This window comes from Dunckerocampus dactyliophorus, chromosome 2, assembly GCF_027744805.1.
Source record: "Dunckerocampus dactyliophorus isolate RoL2022-P2 chromosome 2, RoL_Ddac_1.1, whole genome shotgun sequence".
Taxonomy (NCBI): Eukaryota; Metazoa; Chordata; class Actinopteri; order Syngnathiformes; family Syngnathidae; genus Dunckerocampus; species Dunckerocampus dactyliophorus.
Window position 1 is genome coordinate 11,149,266 of NC_072820.1, and position 24,399 is coordinate 11,173,664.

Genomic DNA, 24,399 nt, shown 5'->3' on the forward strand with positions numbered 1-24,399 from the left:
ATAGACAGTTAACACAATTTAACTTGTCTAAGCTCGATCACATGGAGCTCAGGTGAGTGAATGTTTGCAGAAATGGGCGGGCCCACATTTTATTGCCTTTGCACTCACCCAGAAGAAGATTTTATGCGCATTACATGATCTCCCCAACTACTGGGTATTACAGTAGGAACTTACATGATACGAGTATATCTGTTTAAATGAAGACAACAATTAACACGTTGTGTCAGGGACTCACGCCAAAGTTTGAAGCAGCAAATCTGTCGGAGGCAGAAACATTGTTGGATGACTGGGTAGTGTGAGCATAGTAAGCGTTGATGTTGGCAAGCAAGGTGCTCATCACAGCGGGGACACCAGGGCACATGTATTTGGATGACAAGCAGGCAAAGTGTCTGTTGATTTGAAGAGGTAAAAACGAACATTAAGCATCAAATGTATCTCACTATTGTTGAGCTAAACTTGATCTACTAGCAGCACTGACGTCATAGCCTGGTAGATGGACTCGACTCCGTAGCGCATGGCAAACTCATCGACAATCTCCTGAGCCGTCTCCTCGAAGTACACCTTCCAGGCATCGTCTCCTTTGGCATCAGGGATCTTTACCACACCACCATTTTGCTCCTCAGTGGTGTACTGGAACAGGTGCTAAACAGATGAAAAATAGAGAGACATGCACATATCAGGATTCATCTGTAATCTTTACAGGCCAGCTTTTTGGGGGGTAAATATAAAACCTTTCTTTTAAATTACTACAGTATGTTACTGCTTACAGACATCTTGAGCTTAATAAGGAGAAAAAAAGTGTGCTTTTCAGAACATCCACTTACAAATTTTGTTTTCAGTATGGCAGGTAATGTTATTAATGTATTTGATACCTGCACTTATATTGTTCTAAAAGTACTAGGGCTGTCAATCGATTAAAATATTTAATCATGATTAATCACATTTTGTCCATAGTTAACTCATAATTAAGCGCTGACAGAAATACGTTTTTATCTATAATAAGTAGGGACGTAAATCTCTTTTGATAAATTTGATACGTAACTACAATAACTACATCAAATTTTATGTGAAGGGATATCCATTTTGGAAATATAGGCCATTATTTTATTAAAAAAATAATAAAATAAAATCCCCCAGTTTTTCGTTTGAGGGTACTTGAATGCACCATGTAACTTTGTCCCCATGCTGTACAGATAGAATCACTATACTGTATTTTTACCCTTTTTCTTTCACTTCATATTTGGTCCCAAATGCTGATACTATGTGGGAATGCATAAAGGTAAGATTTGCTGACCTTATTGAGTGCTAATGTGCATATTTGTTCAGTACACAACCTCCCTGAAAAACAATAACACTGAAAGTCCAGGCTTGTACTTGTGGATTTGGGTCTGTATTCATTTAGTGCTTTTAATTTGATGTTGTCCCTGTCGTAGTTTCATCCAATACATAATAAATAAGATAAATTAGATTGCTATAAAATAGGTATGTTTTACTGATGATCCTTTCCCGGTGACTCGCTAGTTAGCTAGCACTACTAGCTCTTCAGCTATGGTGACATTGACATAAGCCCCTAACAGCTGTCCTCGGCTATGCCTGCAGTTAACTAGCATCTCGTACCCAGATTTTAGCTCGAAGTTCAAAGCAAAAATATCAGTCGAGAGACAGGTCGCATCTAAAAAACAATTGTTAGTTGGTACACTCGTATGCCAAGATACCACTGCATGAATGATAATAAAAAATACCGGCAGTGCTTCAGTACCTTCTCGCAGCTCCCTTCTCTCTGGCAGGTTGACGTAGTCCGTGACAATTCATATCACAGCTACAGTAGATACCGTTTGTGGCTCCATGGCCACAGCTACTTCCTCAAACTACTGTGTGAGAAGACGGCCACGCAGGATGTGCGTACGTTAATGGCGTGTGAAAAAAAAAGTGCCGTTAAAGGAAACTTCCGTTAACGTGTCATTAACACGTTAACTTTGACAGCCCTAAAAAATACATTTCTGATCAGTTTATAGATGCAACCTTTTTCAAGGGAAGCGACTTATAAAATTTAAACAAGTATAGTATGGATCTCTGGATTAAATAGACGCATGCCTGGTAAATATTTATTATTTATTCTGAAGCTAAAATGCAAATCTAAGATTTCCACCACAATGAGCCTGACCTCATGGAGACAAGTGTACTGGACATGATAAGGAGCCACAGTCTCTTCTCCTTTAATCTCCACGCTGATGTGCATGCGGATGGCTCCAGACACAGCAGACTTATCTGTCCTCTTGTCTGTCAGATGCAAATAAGATACACAGCACATGCTTTGTTAGTTGGCTCTTGCATTTAAAACTGCCAAGGAGTTCTGTTATCGCCGCTACTTACAGTATATCTCCTTTCACTGCCTTTTCATCTATTTTGGAACTCACCCAGGTTGTACCAAACGTCCATCTCCCCGCTCAGCGTACGGACTTCAATGATGGTTTGACCAAGAAAGTCATCACTCTCACGTTTGAACCTTTGTTTCACACGAGACTTTATATCGTCGTCCTCATCCCACACTCGCACCTTGATGCGGTCAGATGAGTTGTGGCATTCGCTGCATGTGCGAGAGACATAGTTAGCAAAACACTAAACAAATGTTGACACAACATGTGTTAATGTAAACACAAATGTGTTAACATTAACAAATGCATTAACAAATGCATTACAAATTTTAAAATATGGATTTTGACCAAGATTGCCTGGAAAAATGGGCTTTAAATCTTCGAATCTTCATTGTCAAGATGTCAGCAGATCTTGTGAGACCTCAACTAATTGAGTACTGATTAACTGGATTAACTTTGCAAGTGTTGCTTATTCTTTGCACACTTTTTCACACCAGTGTACACACTGACTACCAGAGAAATACTAAATAAACATGACCGCCTTTAAAACTGTCATAATTTTACTCACAAGTGAAAGTTTTCTTCCCAAACTGGGTTGAGGTTGCCATATATTGTTTTTGTTCTTTTCTTGGTCTTTCCCACTTGGACTGTGACATATGGATCACTAGAACCAGTTTTGTCTTTAGCCTGAAGTCCCTGGGCACACACCACTATGGAAAATAGTGATACAGACACCACATGTTTACACTATGTAATGAGATATGTTAAATTGGAAAACAATGTTATTGCAATTAATCTCACCAGTGATGCTTATCTTTGCAGACCATTTCGAGGTCCCATCAAGCACACTCTGCTTGATCTGTTTCATGTGTGTTGCATGTGTTGATTTGTCAAGTCCAAACACTTCCTGGATTTGCTCAAAGATTTCAGGTTTGTTCCTCTCCCTGATCTTCATACGGTCCTTTAGGACCATGATGATGTTTTGGGTTCGGTCCTCTGCTCCATGCTTGGAACTTTTCTCCGCAGCCCCTTATGAGACAGATGGGTGAAGCGAGAGTGGGAGGAGAGAATCATTTAAAATGCATTAGGAAGGCAATGAGCCCCAGAGCTTATTGCCACAATATGTTTAATTGGGCAGAAGAATATAGAGTATGAGCTAAAATAGGTAACATAGTGTATATATGTGTATATGTGGTTATGTGAACATGGATTTTGCATATGGGCAACCAGATATGAAAGCATCTGTCTCACTCTGTAGACAGTCGGCATTTAGAAGATCCTGGCACTTTTCGTGACATTTGACGCCACACTCTGAACAGCGCATGCCTTGTCGAGCGATACCCCACAGCAAGCCTTCACATTCATAACAGTAGGTGGGGGTGGTGGCTGTCCACACTTCAAAATTGTGCGGAGTTGTGGAGGAGATGGGGTAGATAAGAGCCTGCAGGGTTTTCTTATAAACATGACTCTTCTGCAAAAAACATGGAGATGAATTTTAAGGACACAAGTGCTGAACAGATGTAAGAGAAATGAGAGAAAGAAACCCACCAATTCTTCATTTCCAAGGGTGGTTGAGGCCATGGCAGAGGTAATTCCAGCTTTCCGAGAGTTTTGTACTAGAGACTGATGGAAAAAAGAGGGGAGGTTATCACAGATGGAGATCTAGAGGGTGGTATTCAAATGTATATTTCATAGATGCAAGTGATAGAGGGGATTTACCATTGCCTGGTGTAATGAATCAGTGATCAGATCAAGAGCGAAGGCAGAGAAAGCAAAAATAGTTTAGTCAGTCCTTACAGTGAGTGCATGTGTAAATGCTGTCATAGCTGCAGCATACATAGCGTCTTTTCCCAAAAAAGGCAACATTCTAATTATGATTTTCAATTTCTATTATTATATTGTCACCACAGATACACCCAACAAATAAAGCCCCGTGACACATCTCAAGAATAGATTTTCTAGAGAAGGGCTCATTGACAGAATACATGGGGGAAAAAAAGGGCATCCCAAGTTTATTTGTCCTGGAAGGACCTCTGATTCAGAGCTCAATATGTCTACAAATTAACCTAAGTATAGGTGTAGACATCTTATTCAGCAAATGACATTCATCTGTGTGTGTGTGTGTGTGTGTGTGTGCGTTAGTGAAAATGAATATCTCACCAAATCCCTGACAAGAGGAATGGCTTTTCTCTTACGAAGGTCTGGCATGCTGTCAATACTGTAAAGTGCACCTCCCATCCTGAATACAAAAGGGGAGACTCATCATCATATTTTCCACAAGTGCAATCAGAAAGTAGAGATATCACCCCAAGGTCCTTGTAAAAAATAAAGAAATAAATAAAACAGAACCCAAATTTTAATGGATTCTTGCTCCATTCTTTCATTATGTTTAATGCAGCCAGGTGTTCTTTTGTTTTTGCTTTTAGTAAAGCTGCTGACTAATGTCAGGTCTGCCTCATTTACTAATGACTTGTCAGCTAAGTCCCATCAGCTCACTCCTACTTATTAGTAAAAAAAAAATGCCACAAAACTGATGGAGACTGTGGAGCAATAAAAAAAAGACATTTAATGTACTTCACGTACACAAAAGTAGCCTATATTTTAAAGCTACACTGCCCGATTTATTTGGTGGTGTGTAATTATTGAAGTTGATCACAATCTCAACAATGGAATCACACCAACACACTGATTGTTTTCTTTTTCATGCATTATTTTGTAACTGCCATGGGATACTCACCCTCCTTTACTGAACCAGAGCGAGCTGGAGGTTTCTCCTCGCGCCTGAAGGAGAGAGATTTATGGGAAAACTGCACATTCAATGTTTGGCCATTAATTTGCAAAGAAGCTGAAAAACACTATGCTATTTTTCTGTTATTCTGTCTATATACTGTAGTTACGTTTACCCGAACAAGACATTAAGCCTTGGTTACTAATAATGGCTAATATCAATGTGAAACAGCTCTCATAAAACATAAATGATGCGGAATTTAATAATACTAGTTATTTGGTTGAACAACACAGAATTGACTTAAGTCTCTCAAGCTACCATCAGCTTGCACCTACCTGTCAACATGCTCCAATGATGGCCCAGAAAAGTGCATGCGAGCGCCACTACGGTAATGACATGAAACTGGAACAAAAACAAAGTGGGCAGGCACAAAAACAAAAAAAAAGGAAAGACAAGGAAAAGGGGGCCAAGTGCAGAAAAAAAACGTGTGACATACAACAACATAAACATTGAAGCAAGTGATTAATTCTCTGCACAACTGAATAAAAAAAAACAATGAACAGCAACAAAATATATGAATAATGCAAGCGTGAACCGATAAAGCAAACTTAATGTGCACGGTTAAATAAAGTAGCTGCGTCAGGCAGTCAAACAGCATTGTGGTGTTGCATCAATGACTAAAACTTTACTGTCTGTCAAGTCACCAATTGTCATTTAAAAAAAATGAGTACAATAGTTGATTTACCGAAGATGAAGCATATTCCACAATAGAACCTCATAACTTTAGGTACCGTGGTTTTTAAACATAAATAAGTAATGCAATTCACATACATATTTCAAAGACTTGGTAGACAGCTATGGAGTCTCTGGAACATATCTATTTTTAATTGAACTTGTGGCTCTGTACATGGAGTCCCATGGCTTCAGCACTGGCACTGAGCCAAGCAACCCCCCTGGATAGTTGTGCACTTACCTCCCGAAGCTGATCTAAGACTTTGTTGTAGAGTCTTAGCCAGTTGTCTTTGGCTCGAACTGCAGGATCCACTGGCTCTTTGGGCTCCTCCATAATTGGAGGACTGAAAGAGAGCACATCTTTGGATGTGACACATTTCTAGAACTTGTGTCCACTGGTGATTAATACATAGTGCGGATCTCATTTGGGTTGGCTCTCCTACCTCTCAGGTGTCATCTCTTTTTCCTCTGGGGTTAGTGGTTTGCTTGTTTCAATGTAATCCTTCTCATCCATGCTAAGATTCTCCTCTGGGGGGTCAGGAGACACCCTAGTCTCCTCCTGTATAGTTTCCTCCTCCAACCAGGGCATCTCTTTGATTTGGAATTCCTGGTCCACAGGGACAGGTGACTGTGCAGCGGCAGGACCATTAGGCAGAGACGTTGGCTGAACAGAATTTGTCGTCTGTTGAGAAGGACCCATGGCAGCGGAGGGAGGTTGAGTGGCGGCTATGGTGGCAGGATGGGATGGTGGTAGAGTGTTAGCTGCTGCAGACGGATGTTGTTCAGAAGCAGCTGAAGCTGGGGGATGAGACTGGACAGGCTGGGCAGTGGGAACAGATGACAGGAACGTGGAGGCCAAACCTGTGACTGCAGCAGTTAGAGGTTTGGCCATTGAGAAAAAGGAAGTGGCAGATGGTGCTTGCTGTGCCTGTGTTTGGGGCTGTTTGGGTGTTTGAGAAGTTTGCTGACCAGAAGGAGGTTGTGCTATTGGGCCAACACCTAGAGTACTCTGGCTGGACGTTTGATGTGAGGGTTGTGCAGGGGGCTGCTGTTGGTGTAATGACGGTTGCTTCTCCAGTGGAGGTCTGGAGTTTGGTACCTCAAGAGCTGGCAGGGCAGTTGATGTTGGGGTGGGCGTAAATGGAGGTTCCATATCCTCACTGAGGTTTCCATCCAAATTGTATAAATCTTCATCATCATACATCAAGTCTTCATCCTCATAAAGGCCCTCCTCTTCTACCTCATACAATCCTCCGTCTTCTTCTTCATACAGAGCTGCTTCCTCACCTCCATCTTTGCTGTAACCTCCTTCATCACTGTACGCCCCTTGGGTCTCATCAGGGTCCCAGTCTGGGGATCCTTTGCTGTAGCTGACCGAGGAGTGGCAGGAGTGGTAGGAGTCATTCTCGTCATAAGGGTCCCTCTCTCCATACTCTCCGCCATAGTCTTCCTCACTCAGCTGACTGCTGCATCGACTCAACTCTGCAGATGATGCATAGCTTCCAGTGGGGCTGGAAAAAAAGAAATAGAGAGGAGAGAATTCACTCGGCAGGAAATAGACCGGAACAGAATTTGGCAAAGGAAAAAGAACATGTATCATGAAACACAACAAAATAGGAGAAATGCATTTGCACTAGAATGAATGGAGCTATTAAAAGGTGAATAAGGGAGGCTGGATGGGGCGAGAAAGAGAGAGAGCGATGAAAGGAAAGAATGAGTGAACACTGAGGCAAAGTAGCAGAGAGGAGGAATGAAGAATGTGCCAGGGTGTACGGAGGTAGCTCTGTCCAATACACTCACACAAGCTGCTAATCTTTTGTGCAGTATTGACCATTAGATTGCATTTTGAATTATTCATAAAGAAAGAGGTGGAGGGCTGCACAGTTTCACTCTCAGTCCGTGCAAGATATGTCAATAAGCGGTGAGAAATGTAACAGTGGAGTAAACAACAATGAAAGACAAATCACATTTAGTCTGCTCGGCCCATTGAGGGCTCACATAGGCACATGTTGGATGGCAGAAATTAATTGACTATTTTCAGTAAAATACTAACAAGAACTCTAGCTGTAATTTCCAAATTGAATTTCTCCTTTATTTGTTGTGTCAATCACTATTATTTCTAGCACAGTAGAAATTTATTGAACAATGGCAATAGTCAATAAACACTGTATATAATGATAATGAATCAACATAGGCTGGTTAATGTGAAAATGTCCCTCATGTGTGTGAATTTGAACTGACGATCTTATCTATAAACTTCTTAATGTGTAAATTTGGTAGAACACTACGCTCAGGTAAATCTGAATAAATGCAATATGTTCTCTGAATAGTGGCTGATAAAGTAGATAAAAGATAACTAAACTACACATACCTCTTGTAAATTACACTCATTAATGACATCATTGACAGGTTACCAGACAAAGACAAGCACATACCTAACAGTCCTCTGATGGTTGTAGTCAAGGTCATGGCTGTTGGTCGAGCGTGGGTAAGAAAGGTTTCTGGAGTTCCTGTGCTGGTGGCTGATGGGATACTGGTGGACAGAAGCATTGGGCTGGGATGTACTGTAGTATGGAGGGGGGATGCTGTTACTGGTTTCGCTGCGATAGTCACTGTCTCTGTCATCCACTGCACTGTCTGGGTCGTCATCTATACCAACACACAGTTGAATGATGTAACTGGACTTGTGGCACTTTAACACATATACCGGTACAGTTCAGTGACATTAGGTGAAAATTCCAACTTTCATTTTTCATTTGCCTGAGCATAATCTCTTCCTGCTTGCAGTGGATCATTTCCATAAGATCATTAGGGAAGTGATGAGAATCTCTAATAGTGCTGATTTGGTTACAATTGGGACTAGTATCTATTAATCATCCATCCTTATTAATCACTGTCTCTCAAACTTTGAAGAAGGCAGCAGATGCAGTCCTTTCTCCATCGTCTACAGCTGTCGAGGCATGTTAACATGTTATTTAAAGACCTGCTGTTTTTTTCTGGCTCACTTGAACCATGTCCACTCATGTCCCTCTTTTGCACCTTTTGTTATCAGATGCCCATCTATCACTGCTCCTTCCCATTTCCCCTAAATGTTCACAGGAAGTGGTGAGGCAGCACTGTGGTAATGTACGGGTCATTCCTACAATTTGGTGTCATTTCCATCCCCATGACATTACATGCTATATTTTGTTTAAAAAAACATTCAAATTTAAATGAGAACAATCACATTTCAAATATAAGTCCACTTCTACCATAAAGCATAACAATATTTACAAAAGGGATGAATTCATTAAGAATAATTGATCTTACTTTTTGCAAACAGGCCAAACTGACATATGTTCGCTCAACTACAGTTACAAATATAAGTAATAAAAATGAAACTATTTCTACATTTTTGTTATTGTTATGTAACGCTATTTGTCAACTTTCTGAACAAATGTAATTTGTTTATATAAGTAAGTTTTTAATGCTTTGAAATGTCAAAATAACTTCTGTCCCTGTGTTGACTGTGCCCCGTTACTCTGCTGAATATACCTTTAAATACACACAATGAACATTTCTTGAGATCTTCGAGAATTAACTAAATATATTTGGAGAGGAATGTTGCACAAGAAACAGAGTAAGTATCACTCTTTACTCTTTTTCAACCTTTGAGAATGTCTCTCTGATGTGCTAAAGCATAACTCATCTGCCTGTTATGCTATTTTATTGGTAAATTTGACAATTTTTTGCACATCTTAAAATGTGGTTATTAAATATGTATAAATATAAACTTTCATCTGAGGTCAGCAGGCACTAATATGTTACTCATCCCATGAGCATAATGGCTAACTTTATCCTAAAATTTCCATCCTGTTACTGTCCACCATGTTACCATTCACATACAGTAAAGTGAAAAAATATTAGGCAATGCTACAATGCTATCTTGGATGTTGAAAATGATAATGGAGTGAAAATGTATGCATAAGAACGTATTCAACAAGTTTTACTGGCCAAGTCCAAAGAAAGACATTGGCTGGTCCAGGGATGACAAGATTGTGTGCCGTACAGTCAGACAAAAAGGTGTGAAAGTTCATAGGGCAGCAAATGCGTTAACTATTAAAAAATATAATAAACTGTCCATTATGTGTATGTTGGGTGTTCATTATTTTTATAGTAAAATTAGATGATACATTTGTTCCAGGGTGAGATTGTGATAAAGTAAATGAATTGCCGTTTATTTTATGTTATTTTAATGCATTTAAATGTATTGTTATGTAATATGTCCACACTGTTACTACTGTGTCCACCCTGTCACCCTTGTATTTTTTACATTAATTACAGAAAATGCAAAAATATTTTGATTGTCTTTGTGTTTCTTAACATGGTGAATGAATTGAACAACTGAAAATCAGTTAAAAATAGGACACATGTCCATTGAACTTTCTTCTTATTGCAAATGAAAAGATCTACATTTTGCTTTAAAATAAAACTTGTTTTTTCAAAATAATGGGCATTTATTTAGATTTAAAAAAAATACTTTTACAGATCGAATAAGGGACAAATGTAAAAAGCACAATGACTATGCATTAAAAGATGAAAATGTCCCACAACTGGGTGGACATTTGGACTATGTTGCATGCCAGGAATTAGGTCATAATGATTAGAATTCAATATCCTGAGCTCGACCAATATATATTTCTTGTTGTTTAATAGTAAGATAATAGGAAAAAATATTGCAAAGTAAAAGCTGAAATGAAATTGTAGGAATGACACATACAATAACATCTGCAAGAGCAAACAGAAATAAAAGGTAGACAGAGGCATATATAAGCATTGTTTTGTATGTTTGCAATTCTACCCCACCTCTCGCCCAAAGTCAGCTGGGATAGGCTCCAGCATACCCACAACCCTAGTGAGGATAAACGGCATAGAAGATGGATGGATGTTTGCAATTCTCTTCAAATATAGGCTGTTGGTTTTATATGAAAATGTGGTTAATTTCCAGGTAATCTGGCCTTTTACTAGCTGACATTTAGCCTTGAGGTGTTCATTTTCAAATGGGACAAGAGCAGGCACTGTTTTTGGGGGGCTTTTTTTCATTTTCATTAATTTATAAAAAAACAAACAAACAACAGAACGATGAAAGAACCAGGTTGACTAGACTGTATGTCTGTGCAGATTCTCTTTAATCCATGTCATGGTAATCCGCAAAAGGTAGACATCAGCAACCTGTGGTGACCATCCCCCAAGGACACACCCACCAGGTACATATAAAGAGGGAAACTCCACACCTAAAGTTTAGAACTGAAGAAGCCTTTTGGATTGAAGGTGAAACATCTTTAACCAACAAGAAGAGTCCAGTTGCAACCTTTTGCGGAAAACCAGGTTGGGTTTTTATTTATTTACAGTACCCCCAACGTAATACATTTATAGACATGGTCAAATTCGAGCTCAGATTCTGTGATTTCCCTATTGTGTAAACTTGAATTTAGGCACATTCTACCCAATAGTAGAATAAAAAAGTGTGTGTGCTCCCAATACTGCATGCACACTCACTCTGTTGGTCTCCCCATAAACTCCAATTACCTGCAATGAAAGAGAATTGTGTAAGAATCACAATGATATTCAAACATAAGCAGGCATTTTGGCTTTCTCTGAATGAGCATGAGAATAGAAAAGCAAATAGTGAGTGCCGACACTCTAGGACTTTCTACCACCCGCAGACAGTTGGCTCAGCAGACTCAGCAGACTGAGACGACGGTCAAAGCACAGCAGCCTCCTGAAGGAGTTTGCCTCTGGACACCTGATCCAGCTATTGATCCGTTATAGTGTGGCAGTGCTGACTGTTTGCACTTCTACCACACAATAACCCATGTCTGGTTATGCACATTATGTTCACTAAAGCAATCTGTCCACAGCCACATCCATAATCTCTTGTTCAGCACTAACAAATGACAAACAATGAATGGTCACTTACAGCACTGAGTGCCTGGAACCTGAAGTGGACGTTCCTGCTCCTCTTGGTATGAGTACTGCAGACAAATTACATGTAACACAAATCATGTTGGCTCTTTCTTAAAATGCATGGAACCGTGACAATGTTGGGATGGTAAACATGGTAAAAGCTTACATCTTGGTCCCTCATTGCATTAAGTTGCTCCAGTTTTTTGGCCCAGTACCTCGCCTCATCCTCTGGGATGTCTGAAAAGCAAAGGCACACTCAGGTGAGACATTTTTGACGACAATTCAGTCGTCAAAAATTCAGTAGAAATCACAATTCAGTAGAACCTCAGATGTAAAAAGCCTACAATTTGGAGTACAACCAAAATTTCTCTTGAATTGACTTTACTTCATTTAATATGGGAAAATTGTTTGGCATTATAACAACCTTCAAGTCAACAAGCGTCACAGACTGTGACAAATCAGTTGTGTTTGATGTTTTGAGGTTCCACTGTATGTTATAGTTCCAGCTCATGTGATCAAGGTAAAAATAGGCTTTTTCCTTGAGCAGAATGAAAGGACATTGAAAGCAGGTCTTTCTAAGTTGAAGCCCTAAAGCCAACCTACTATAAATAGGGCAGCTCTGCAAATGAAGGAGTCGGGTGTTCAATATTGCCTGGAGTAAGGGGAAACAGTAGGAAAATAACACCTAATCAATGTTAAAAGGAACACAGTGAGATCGATGACATGGAAAGGGCACAAACCCTCACTGACACACATCCAGCATGCAACACAGTATGAAAAGTAGGTCAGTCAAAGCTGATACACCTTGGTGATCACATAGAGCAGCCGTCACCAAATGGTGGACCTCGGTCCGGATCCGGACCCCGTGATGGCCCTTTATGAACCCATGACCAATTAAAGTGAATGGGAAATATGAAATATGAAACTCGCGGAGTGATCGCAGCGGCAGTTTGCGGGCGCAATTACTTCAGTTATTACGGTTAACGAGACAGCAGACGCGGTGACGTCACTCAAAATGAGCCACTGAAATAATTAGTTTACTTGCCGAGCGAATGAGAACCATCCGCCCATCCTTTTTCTATGCCGCTTAACCTTCAAATGAGAACCATGGCTTGCTTAAATGTAAGGACATTTGATCGAGAAAACCGCACATTTAAAAGTGAAAGGACGGACCAATGTATGTTCATTCTTCCAGAATCCAGTGCCAAACCGCTGTGTTTCACATGCTCTGAAACTGTAGAGCCCAGTATGAAAAATCTATGAGAGTCATAGCACATTAATTTACAGCATGGCAACGTGCAAATGAGTCTTGTACGGATATTGGCAAAACAAAACATCTTTCGCTGACAGGAGAGTTGTGGAGTGTTTCTGCTGCAGAGCTCTTACTCAAAGGCAAACAAAGTACTGTTGCAGCTTTTCAGCAAAGAGACAATTATTAAATAGTTTTTGTTTAATATATTTTTTTTCAAAGCAACCGGTGCAGTTTTATTTAACTTGAAAATAAGCCTCTTGTGTTCATTCATTGTTTGTACAGACTTATTACAGTATTATTTATGTGAAATTTGGTCCTGTTTTCTTTTAAATGCAATTTAGGTGCCAAAATAAGTGTGTTGTAGGACAGTGATTCTCAATTATTTTCTGCCATGCCCCCACTGGGTGACAGAAATATTTTCGCACCTACCGATTTGAAATATGCTTGAGGAACTGATATCTGTTTATTTATCTGTACTGTACAGACTGAACTCGAAACTGAAACCAAAAAATACAAACAAACCAAAATACAACAAAATACAAAAATACAACAAAAATGGAGAGCAGTGAAGCATCCAAGCATATTCAAACTGCATGCTGAGAACGACAAATTCATACATGTTGGCAGGTCTACACTAATGTTGAAAGTCCCCCCTGACAGACCCCCCCCATTTCATTTCATTACATTTGATATTCATATGTGCTAGTCTATTTGACGCAATTTAAGGCAAAATAAGGTTCGGACCTTCGCTTGTGAAAAGAATAGCATAAACGGACCTTACTCAATTAAAATCAAAGACCCCTGATAGAGTATCATTGCTGGCAAAGATTGATATGGCTGACTCTAGTTACAACTTTATATTATCAACATCTCCAATCCATTGGAGGGTCCTAATAGTCAACAAGTGTGTCTAAATGCAGAACCAATGTGCTTACCAAGAGGCAGCTCAAACCGTGTGTCGAGCAACACCAGGTGAAGCGTGGGATCTTTGGTGCCGCAGATCTCATTATCAGTCATGATGACTTGAGAGTCCAGTGTGAGCCATTGGCCTGGTCCTTCCTACAGTCAAGACAGGAAAGAATTGGCTAGGTAGAGAGTCAACAAAACATGGGTCATCAACAATATTTTTCTGGTGAGGTGAGTTTGTGGCCAACCTCATTTGACTGTCTGATGCTGTGGAGGGGAATCCACACAGTGCCAACCATAGTATCCCAGATTAAGCCTTTGTTCCACACTTCTACTGTTAGACCCAGGTCTAAGCGGTTGATTTCACTACAATGAAAGAGGGGGGAACAATTGGTAAAGCATGCAACGTAAATTAACACTCAAACAGTCACAGAGTTAGAGTGTCACAATGAGAGCAAACCTAAGCAAACTGTGATATAAGGCACTTTATACGGTCCAGGAGAGAAGTGGAAGAGGGTGATGAATGAAAACAGGACAGAGTATGGTGTAGTCAGTGGGAGAGACGATGCTATCACATGCTTGGAGGGCGGTAGTAGGAACTTTAATTAAGAAATAGGGCTGGTGCCTGTTGAGGGGAGAGTCATTTTAAGTCATTTTGAAGGACAGCGAAGCCTCTCTCTGCTATCCAAACATTACATAAGAGACAACACACACTGCAGTACATGACTAAGAGCTTCAGTGATGCAACCCCAGAACAAGGCTCCACGCCTCCGAGCATCATACTAATGCACAGGATTCTGCAGTCCGCCTGCTTTCTGCAGCCTACGTGTTAAATTCTCAGCATCTATCACCCATATGCTGCTGCCATTTCGATACCACACTAAATCCTGTGTTGTATAATGCTTTAGTGATTTCAATTATTCCAATAGTTATTGAGGCACAAGCTAAACAAACTCATTTAAAATGGCGGCAAGAATGCATGAAGAAGAAGGAGTAAAAAGAGCATGTGAAGATCAAAACTTTTTATTTAGAAGAAGCACCCAAGCAGAAGGAAAAGAGTTGTCAGGCTGAGAGTCAAGGTTGAGAGGGGAGGAAGTGGCATAGAACAATGATGCAGTTGCTACAAGCAAATGTTGCAGATGTGGAAACCAAAAACCGTATGCAACAACTCAGGGATGAATGACACTTGTGGTGGATGAGTTAAAAAGGAAGACAAGAAGAAAGATGGAGGTATGTGTTGGGACAAAAAGAAACTCCACTGATGTACTCAAGCAGCTGAAGTGGAGAGTGATATGAGCAAAAGAAAGAAAAACCATCAGTTGTAGTAAAGTGAGAGTCACAGAGAGGACAGTGAAGGACTCACAACATGAAGTCTTGCTCCCAGCTGGGCAGGTTGCCCCTGACAGCAATGGTTGTGCTCTTTACATTTTGTACCTTAAGAGTCACATAAGTGTTGAACTTTTCTGTGAAAAAGAGAAGAGAGGGTAAAAGATTCTTTAATCTGACACATTATAATGCAAAAAAAAAAAGACAAACTATAGATGTTTTCTGTAAGACTTAAACTGACTTCCTATTCCATCACTGCCATATTGTTGAGCAGCCAATCTCTCCATGCATGTGATGTATAGTAATGACTTACCTTGGGGTCCATCTAGCTTGGCTTTCTTCACTGTGGAACCATACAGAGGGACAAAATCACAAACAGGAACAGCATCTGTTTTCATTTGCCAAAAAACATGCAATTTATCTTTTGGCGTTTACGTAGAGAATCTAAAATACAAATGACACATGCATAGACTGTGTACAACAAAAGTATTGAGAGAATTGTCATTTATCGGTTGAGCTGGAGCTTATCCCAGCTGACTTTCTGCAAGAGGACTTGTTGCCAGTCAATCAGAGGGCACATACTGCGTTGACAAACATACAAGCATGTTTTTGGAATGTGAAGGGAAGCTGGAGTACCCAGAGAAAATCCATGCCATCTCCTGACTGTGAGGAAGACGTGCCAACTACTCCTCTCATAATATGACATTTTGGACAATTCTTTGGTGGAAGAGTGGGGGCAGTCCCAAAACAAGTTGCAACTATGCAGATCTAGCACAAGTGTGGTGACTTCTTGTCACACATGTTGGCAGTGAGTGGTAAACATAGGCAGCCATCCCCTTACACCGTATCAAGTACAGGAACAGGAAAATTTAAAAATGTTGTGCAAAATGTGCTGAGCCTGTGGGATAAATCAAATGTTTTGATTCAAGTTTTTGTTCCCTCTTTATCATAACACGTCAGTGGGCTTTTTAGTCTATAGTGAATGCCCTCACTGCTGCAGCACAGTTTTACCAGCTTTGACGAAGCACAAGCATACATTTTTAATGCCCCACTAACTGCTGCTTTCCTCCACACACTCGCAATACAAGATCTCAACGACACTCTGCAAGAGTGCACACATCATGCACACAAACATACAAATGGCATCAAAGTCCCCATGTTACGTAAACCGAGCCTTTACTTTTATCAACCGCGGTATACTGCTGTAATACCAATATTACCTTCTCTCATAGAGGCCGGACACACCGCTACATCGCCATAGGAAGCAGTACAAAATTAAACATATAAATTCAAAATTGCTCCTAGTCAGCAAAACCCTTTTGTGTTAAGAGCAAGCTACATCAGCGAGCACGTACACACACACACACACACACACACACAACTGCAGTGCGCTCGCATGTACCTACAGCACTGGTGATAAAGAAAATACCAGTCTTTTAAACACATTACCATGTCGATGTTTATGTGTGTGGGTATAAGTTTTTACATGAACATACTGTATTTACACGTGATGCAAATATACATTCAAATCGGCTAAATCTTTTTTGACTAAGATTAGATTTAAGACACACACTAAAAGGTATATTTTAAAGTCGTTATATGTTTTTTGCGGTACTACTATCCCAACATGTTTTTAAGATAACTGTATTTAGTACTACAGTCAAAAGAGAACTAAAACTATGTCCCAAGAATCAATATGAGCCGGAATTAGATTTTAACTGTGAAAAGCTGAAGCTTAATTATGGTTCATGATCATAAATCTCTATGACAGGCTGAGTTACCACAGGAAATGTCCCTGAGCCTCCATGAATAATACTGTATTTTGTCACACATACCCAAGCAGAGAGCAACGGCCAACACACACTGCACTACATGACTTGAACCCATAAACATGTGCCTGTGAGGGTCTATAACATATGGATCAATTTCCTGGAAGCAGGTTATGGGTGAGTAGGCTAGATCCAGAAACTATCTATATTTCACTATTTATTAAAAGATGCACAGTGCAAAGAGCCCCACACATTTGTATGCATGAAACCCTGCTTTTACTTGCAGGGCTTTCATTCAAGAAATATCTGACACAGCAAACCGGGCTCAACATCAAGCGAGCTTCATGCACTGTTGAAGAATGTAAAACAGGGAGATTTGAGATCAGATATAGCCAACAATAAAACAAAGGCTGACATGAGTCATCGAGAAACAAACTAAAATATAACCAGATCAAACCCAAGAAAAAATAGACTTTGCTGAAAAATTGTGTTGATGAGTGTCTGATTTACTGGCAGATGCTCTGAAGGAAATCAGCCTCTACAAGTTGATCAAGCACAGATGCCCTTTCATTATGTTTAGAACTTGGAAAGTATACATTTTCTTTGACTCCAACCCAGCTCCTGTGAATACATTAATATGTTTACACATTTAGAAACAGGAATTCTGCTATAATCACAAACAACAGATTGAAGATTGATGACAGGTGTAACGCATTAAATCAAAGCATCAATGAGTGGTGCTTCACAAGCTTTGAAGGGGACGAGAGACAAAGCAGGAGCTAAGAATTACATTTAAAACTGAACGTTGTCTGGAAAACAAGCCGTGTTTTCAAACACAATCTTTCTGCTTTGTCGACAGATACTGTTAAGAAACGCAACCTCTTCAAGAAGCCCAAGTACTGTGCAGGCCAAAAATAGCTCCAGTCAGGTAAGCATGAATGATGTAACAGGAAGAGAAGCAAGGCACAACGCCAAGTCTCGTAGTCTACATCTTTCACAGCCGCCGCAGCCCGCATTTATGAATGGATAACTCCAACGGTTTAATGACACCTGGGTCTGGCTCGGTGCAGGGACAGTCAATGGGCGGACCATGGCGGGATGAGATGAGGTAGGGTGGCATCCATAATGACGCATATGAGGTGACTTTGAAACCTCTTTACCGCTCCTTGCCTCCCTAAGTTTCCACCATTACATCTATGACAAAGACCAAGAGCTCTGACACACCACAGCCATCATTCACATTTAGAGCCAGGAGACCTGTAGGTTGACAATGAATTTGCTGCATTTGTGGCTAGACATGTCATCCATGTGATCCATTTCAACTGCATGTCAAATCAAGTTACAGCAGGACACTTTTTAGCATGTCCAGGACCGCACTCTTGATGTATTTATTGTAGGTACATGAAGGTTAGGGATGTAACAGTACATAGTAAAACCGTGTCCCGTTCCGTCCGCCCTGCACGGGACAATCCATCTTATTGTTGGGTTTTCAATACATTACACATACACTGTCCATGCTGGCGAAAAGCCCTCTCCACAACGTAATTTCCCATTTCCTACACTGTACATATTTCAAGTGGATGAAAAGGCGAGGCATTTGGCGACAGCGTATAGGATAGAGATGTTGGAGAGTGGAGAGCGACAACAGCCGCGCGGCCCCGCCTATCATTCATCCCTTTTCTATGCCCCTTGTCCTCACTAGGGTTGTGGGGGTATGCTGGAGCCTATCCCAGCTGGCTGGTGTACACCCTGGACTGGTTGCAAGCCAATCCCAGGGCACATACACTGTATGCAAACAATCACTCACACCGATGGACAATTTAGAAAAAATATGCATTAACCTAAAATGCATATTTTTGGAATGTGGGAGGAAGGCGGAGTACCCGAAGAAAACACACACACACACACACACGGAGAACATGCAAACTTCATACAGAGATGCCCAAATGGAGATTCGAACCCAGTTCTCTCCTGACTGTGTGGCCAACATGCTAACTACTAGGCCACCTTATCATTCCTTTTAAAGAAAAACATAATATCACCTGCATTTTAATAAGTGTCAACATCAGCAACAATCAACCAACTTTTGTCCAATAACTGATTATTCTCTAATGGCTATATTGGCCGATTACATCAGGCTCTTGTATATGCTGCATATACACAAACAACAGCACATCATATGGGCATGCATATGCAACAAGAAAGAGATGTGCAAGTGAGTGAGCATGCCCAGAACAGTTAAAGGTCCAATGCCTTGTTAAAGGGCACCTTTCCAATGCCTTGAAAACAAACTGGGATCTATCCAGCAACCAGTCAACAATGTTCATTACCCTTTTTAGGTGCACCTGAGCTTGTCTATGCATATGTGGTACAAAATTTAGAGCTTTAGGCTTCTGATCAGCACAATTTTCTATATTCTGATCTGCTGCAGCTATTTGAAGATGAGTGCTTCTTTTCAGTGCCAACCAACTTTTGCAAACATGTCACTGACTCATGTGTCAAAGAAGACAGAGAAGGGGGTCGCCTGACTAATTTGTTAATCATGGCTGTGTGAGAGGCAACATCAGCATCAGGTGTTTTCTGTTTTTATTGTTATTTTTTTGAGGAGGGAGGGGAAGGAGGTGGGCTGGAAAGTTGGGTGGGAGGAGATGACGCATCGCTTCAAGGGAGGGGGCATTGAGAAGTGACGCGCACCTCCAGCAGGCTACGAGTATTCCCTCACGACTACAGCGGAGTGGCGGCAGGAGGCGGAAACTGCAGCGGCAACACGGTAGCGGCAGGGGCTTTTCCACATCTTGTTGGTCGGCTCAGCCCACGCATGAATGAACAGAGTGGAAGACACACACAACACACACACACACACGGGAAACAACCGCAACACTAACGTTATTAGCTCGAGCAGGATACGGAGGTCTAAGTGGACGTTCGTTTATAACTCCGCAGCTTGTGGTACTTTGACGACACCGACTGTCACGACGGAGTTAGTCTATTTCTCTCGCTCTCTCTCTCATACACATACACACACACACACACACACACACACACATACACACACACACACACATCTACCGTGGATGAACTACAACAATGAGACGTAAGTGAATGTGTTACAGGTGTGATTATCGTTTGTAAATAGATGCGGCACGCTTTGCCAACACTGCACGAGCTCACGGACAAACAAGACTTTTCTTTCAAGCTGATACCCAGTAGAAACGTCAGACGGATTGGTGCAGTGCTAAAAAAAAAAACACGACCGAGTGTGACACCAAGCAAGCTGACATTCTGCGTCTTACCTCCCACACATAGCAGGGACATCTCTGTCAGTGGCGTGAGGGTTCCCGGCTGTCCTCCGGTGAGCCGCTGCCTGGCTACTTCGTGATTTGTTGGCTCGCTCTGTATGACTACTAGCCAGATTTGTAGGAAAAAAAGGACAAGTCTTATTTCAAAAAAGCGCTTGGGTCGCTCCTTAAGGATGTTGTCTTCTTAGCTGGAAACGGCCTCACGGGGATAATACCCTCTCTGCACTTTTCTAGTTGCCCTCAGCTCGCCGCTCCTGTCTCCCGCACAGCCATCTTGTTTGAGCAGCAGCACGGTGCTCGAGGACAGCTCCCCTCACCGCTGTGACGTCACTAGGAAGAGGAGCAGGAAGAGAGGAGGTTAACAGAGGACGGCATGGCAAACGTGCTATGACTGTAATGCAAACCGGGAGTAATACAAACCATTCAAACTATACTATGGATACAGTAAATATAGCGGAAAGTCTCATCTCATCAGTCTACAACAGCGGTGTCCAAAATTTTTCCTCCCAGGCATGCTCTATTTTGATAAAAACATTTCTAAACAGACTAAAACCAATCCAGTTAAATATAAAGTTATAAAAGTATATTAAAAGAAAAAACAGCTTTTGGTGACAATTAATTATCAATATCAACGTTTCAACTTTTTTTTATTTTTACTGCTGTTTATCTTTATGTTTATATTTCCTTTACTTCGGGCAGAAAGAGGTTAATTGTGTTTTTAGAAGGGCAAATAGAATATTATTTGCATGCTTGCTGCTGTAAAAAACAGCATAGACCAGCTAGCAGCATGACCAGCATAGACTAGCACAGGAGTCACCAACATGGTGCCCGTAGGCACCAGGTAGCCCCCCACGACCACATGAGGTGCCCGCAAGCCTGCTTTTCATTCAGGTTTTCAGTTAATAATGAAAGAACAGTAGAAAGAAATGCATTCTGAAATACAAAATGTGAGCTGTGGACACCAGCATTTTGTTAATGTTCTGGTAAAACAAGCATATTCGCTTTGTTTGGGTTTAAAATAAGCTCTGAAAATAAATTAGTAGCTCTTGGCCATTTTCATTTTGTAAAAGTAGCTCTAACAAGGAAAAACGTTGGTGACCCCTGGACTAGCATATGTTGTGTTTTCCTGCTGGTCTGTGCTGGTGGTCCTGGTGACCAGCATAGACCAGCACTGACCAGCATAGACCAGCATAATTTCCATGCTGGTCTATGCTGTTTTTTTCAGCAGGGAAGGAGAGCCAATACAAATTATGTACACTCCCCTCGAACACACCCAGTAATACCAAATTACTAAATCCCAACCAGGAAGTTGAAGTTAATGAACAACAACACTAAAAAAATAACTGTTGCTGAAAAAAGACGGACATGAAGGGAAAATTGCTTGTTAAAAAATACATCCTCAAAGTTGCGTCGCGGATCGCGAGGTAGGGGGCGTTGTTGTTGCACCGTAGACTCCCTCCAACACACCCACTCACGCCAACCACTGCCATTCATTTGTAACTGAAAAAAACAAATTGTAAGTGTCAAAAACAGAAAGTTATGCTTAATGAACACTGACACTAAAAATAAAATAACTCTTACCGATAAAAAATGGACTACACCAGGGGTCTCAAAGTCTAACTTTAACTGGGGGCCCCTTTAGGTTGAGCCTGGGTGAGGACGCAGACGCAGCAAGTATTCACGCTGATCCGTTTCAACCAGATAACTAACTTGTCAACAAACATCATAAGCTGACGCAAGCATGAGCAATGATCACCTGTAAGTGGTAATAAATATTAAAACATAAGTATAAAAATATAATGCCATTCTTGAGTTGCTCAGGAGATGGTCAGAGGCACTGCAGTGTGGATATAGGACTTAACTCAACATTAATTTTCGATGCCGCTGTCCTCACTAGGGTTGCGGGGGTGCTGGAGCCTATCCCAGCTGACTTTGGGCGAGAGGTGGGGAACGCCAGCCAGTTGCAGGGAAAAATTAGACAAACAACCACACTCACATTCATACCTGTGTGCAACAAGAGTCTCCAATTAATCTAACATGCATATTTTTGGAATGTGGAAAAAGAACCCACACACGGGAAGAAGATGCTAACGCCACACGGAGTGCCCACACAGAGATACGAACTCAGAGCTTCCAGATCTCCTGAGTTAATGTACTTGAAAAGTTACAGTAATATACTTGATATTCAATTTTCTTTAAGTCTTTCATAAATTTTAAAAACTTTTTGGAATTTTACAATTAAAATTACAGTGAGACTGTAAAAGATAACCTTTAGCTCATTTGTTATGTTCTCTTGTATCAAATAGTAAATTGCAAACTAAATGCAGACTTGCACAGAGAGCTCACTAGCAGTAACAATTACACTGCGAGTATTGAACAATAAGAAGCAAGACATTTGCACACCTTCAGAGTTGGAGTTATGTAAAGCTCTTGCTGGGTCAATTAAGGTTCCCAGAGATGTGGTGATAAAAAGCTGCTGGGGGGCCCAAGGTGAGTTTTTTTCATCAGGCCCAGAATTCCTGGCGATGCCCCTGAGTATTACACACATCCTGTGTTATGACTGTAAGGTGGGAAAGAATAAAACTTAACATTGCATCTCCGGTTACTTGACAGATAACTTAAACGTTGACGTAGGGAGTTGTTTTTAGTCTGCGATACTACAAGTACTAGAAAGCGACGAGGTGAAGAAGTGTGTTGTTTAGTAGATTTACGTGGGTTCAAATTCATGTGGAATGGTGGGAAATTACTCGGCAGACTAATATGCAAAGCAAGCAGTAAGTACACAAACTATATCAGTTTAGTGTAACGTTAGCAAATCAGAGGCCAAGTCTATATTTTGGAAAGAAAGCATGACGTTATGGCAAGAGAAGTGAAGTAATGATCGTAAGGGGACAGAACTGTTATTACCTTATCAACGCTCACGTTGGTTCAGGCTGCCAGGGTGGCAGGTGCAGGTAAGAAGAAACAATAATCACTCGATTAGGATACACTGGTTTAAACGAGACACTGTTTTTAATAGGTAAACATGGGACTAGAAAATGTGATAGCGGTAATGTTCCTGAGACAGTGGCGCAGGGGTTTCAAACTCAATCGCACAGGGGGGCAAAACTCAGAGCCTTCTTTAGGTTGTGGGCCGAAATGGACATTATGGTTGTGAATTTCGTGCTATACGTTGTTTCCACATTACAAATGAAAATGGCAGAGGAGGAGTTTATATTGGAGGAATTGTTTAATTATGCAGCGCAATGTAAGCACTTTGTTTGATAAGGCCTATGAGGGGGGCCAACTCCCTATTTTCCAGACTGTTCCGTCCGGCTGGATGAAATTGCAGCGCAGGCTGGATTTATCCCCCGGGCCTGAGTTTGACACATGTGCAGTAGAGCATGTTCTTATAAATTGCACTAGGTACAATAGAGAAAGAAATTATTTAAAGAGGAAAATCGTGGACAAGGGCCGCACGGTGGCCTAGTGGTTAGCATGTTGGCCACGCAGTCAGGAGATTGGGAAGATCTGGTTTCGAATCTCCGTTGGGCATCTCTGTGTGGAGTTTGCATGTTCTCCCCGCGTGTGCGTGGGTTTTCTCCGGGTACTCCGGTTTCCTCTCACATTCCAAAAACATGCATGTTAGGTTAATTGGTGACGCTAAATTGTGATTGTGAATGATTGTTTATCTATATGTGCCCTGCGATTGGCTGGTGACCAGGCCAGGGTGTACCCATAACTCAGCTTGGATAGGCTCCAGCATACCTCCGCGGCCCCAATGAGGATAAGCAGCATAAGATGATGGATGGATGGAAATCGTGGACAAGGGAGAGACATTCAGTAAATCACAAGAACATATAGTCATAAAGTATCTTAAGAGTTTTTGAAAGCCACCAAACTTAGTAATAGATTATAATTTATTGTCATTTTGTTTTTATGTATTATTAATTTCTTTTCTATTATTTTTTCTTTGTTTCCTCCTCAAAATGCCAAATGTTACCTGAATTGATATAGCCTGTAAGCCATAGCGATCATTCACATCCGGAGGGTGGCAGTATTGCACTAACATAGTTTGCATCCGCCG

General features: G+C 41.0%; 1 protein-coding gene across 1 annotated transcript in view; it reads right to left on the minus strand.

The window, feature by feature from the left end:
• Nucleotides 1-20,628, minus strand: part of LOC129176944 (protein unc-13 homolog A-like) — a 34,224-nt gene extending 13,596 nt beyond the window's left edge. Inside the window, exons 1-22 of the mRNA XM_054767512.1 lie at nucleotides 20,328-20,628; nucleotides 15,579-15,608; nucleotides 15,303-15,402; nucleotides 14,188-14,305; nucleotides 13,969-14,092; nucleotides 11,948-12,018; nucleotides 11,795-11,849; nucleotides 11,374-11,403; nucleotides 8,271-8,484; nucleotides 6,279-7,346; nucleotides 6,077-6,179; nucleotides 5,113-5,156; nucleotides 4,536-4,614; nucleotides 4,095-4,100; nucleotides 3,924-3,998; nucleotides 3,627-3,846; nucleotides 3,177-3,404; nucleotides 2,944-3,085; nucleotides 2,418-2,587; nucleotides 2,165-2,280; nucleotides 479-642; nucleotides 236-389 (exon numbers count right to left, since the gene is read on the minus strand). Coding sequence (XP_054623487.1) covers nucleotides 236-389; nucleotides 479-642; nucleotides 2,165-2,280; nucleotides 2,418-2,587; nucleotides 2,944-3,085; nucleotides 3,177-3,404; nucleotides 3,627-3,846; nucleotides 3,924-3,998; nucleotides 4,095-4,100; nucleotides 4,536-4,614; nucleotides 5,113-5,156; nucleotides 6,077-6,179; nucleotides 6,279-7,346; nucleotides 8,271-8,484; nucleotides 11,374-11,403; nucleotides 11,795-11,849; nucleotides 11,948-12,018; nucleotides 13,969-14,092; nucleotides 14,188-14,305; nucleotides 15,303-15,402; nucleotides 15,579-15,608; nucleotides 20,328-20,349 — 3,333 coding nt within the window. The 5' untranslated portion in view covers nucleotides 20,350-20,628. The remainder of the gene's footprint in view (nucleotides 1-235; nucleotides 390-478; nucleotides 643-2,164; nucleotides 2,281-2,417; nucleotides 2,588-2,943; nucleotides 3,086-3,176; nucleotides 3,405-3,626; nucleotides 3,847-3,923; nucleotides 3,999-4,094; nucleotides 4,101-4,535; nucleotides 4,615-5,112; nucleotides 5,157-6,076; nucleotides 6,180-6,278; nucleotides 7,347-8,270; nucleotides 8,485-11,373; nucleotides 11,404-11,794; nucleotides 11,850-11,947; nucleotides 12,019-13,968; nucleotides 14,093-14,187; nucleotides 14,306-15,302; nucleotides 15,403-15,578; nucleotides 15,609-20,327) is intronic.
• Nucleotides 20,629-24,399: the final 3,771 nt, after the last annotated feature.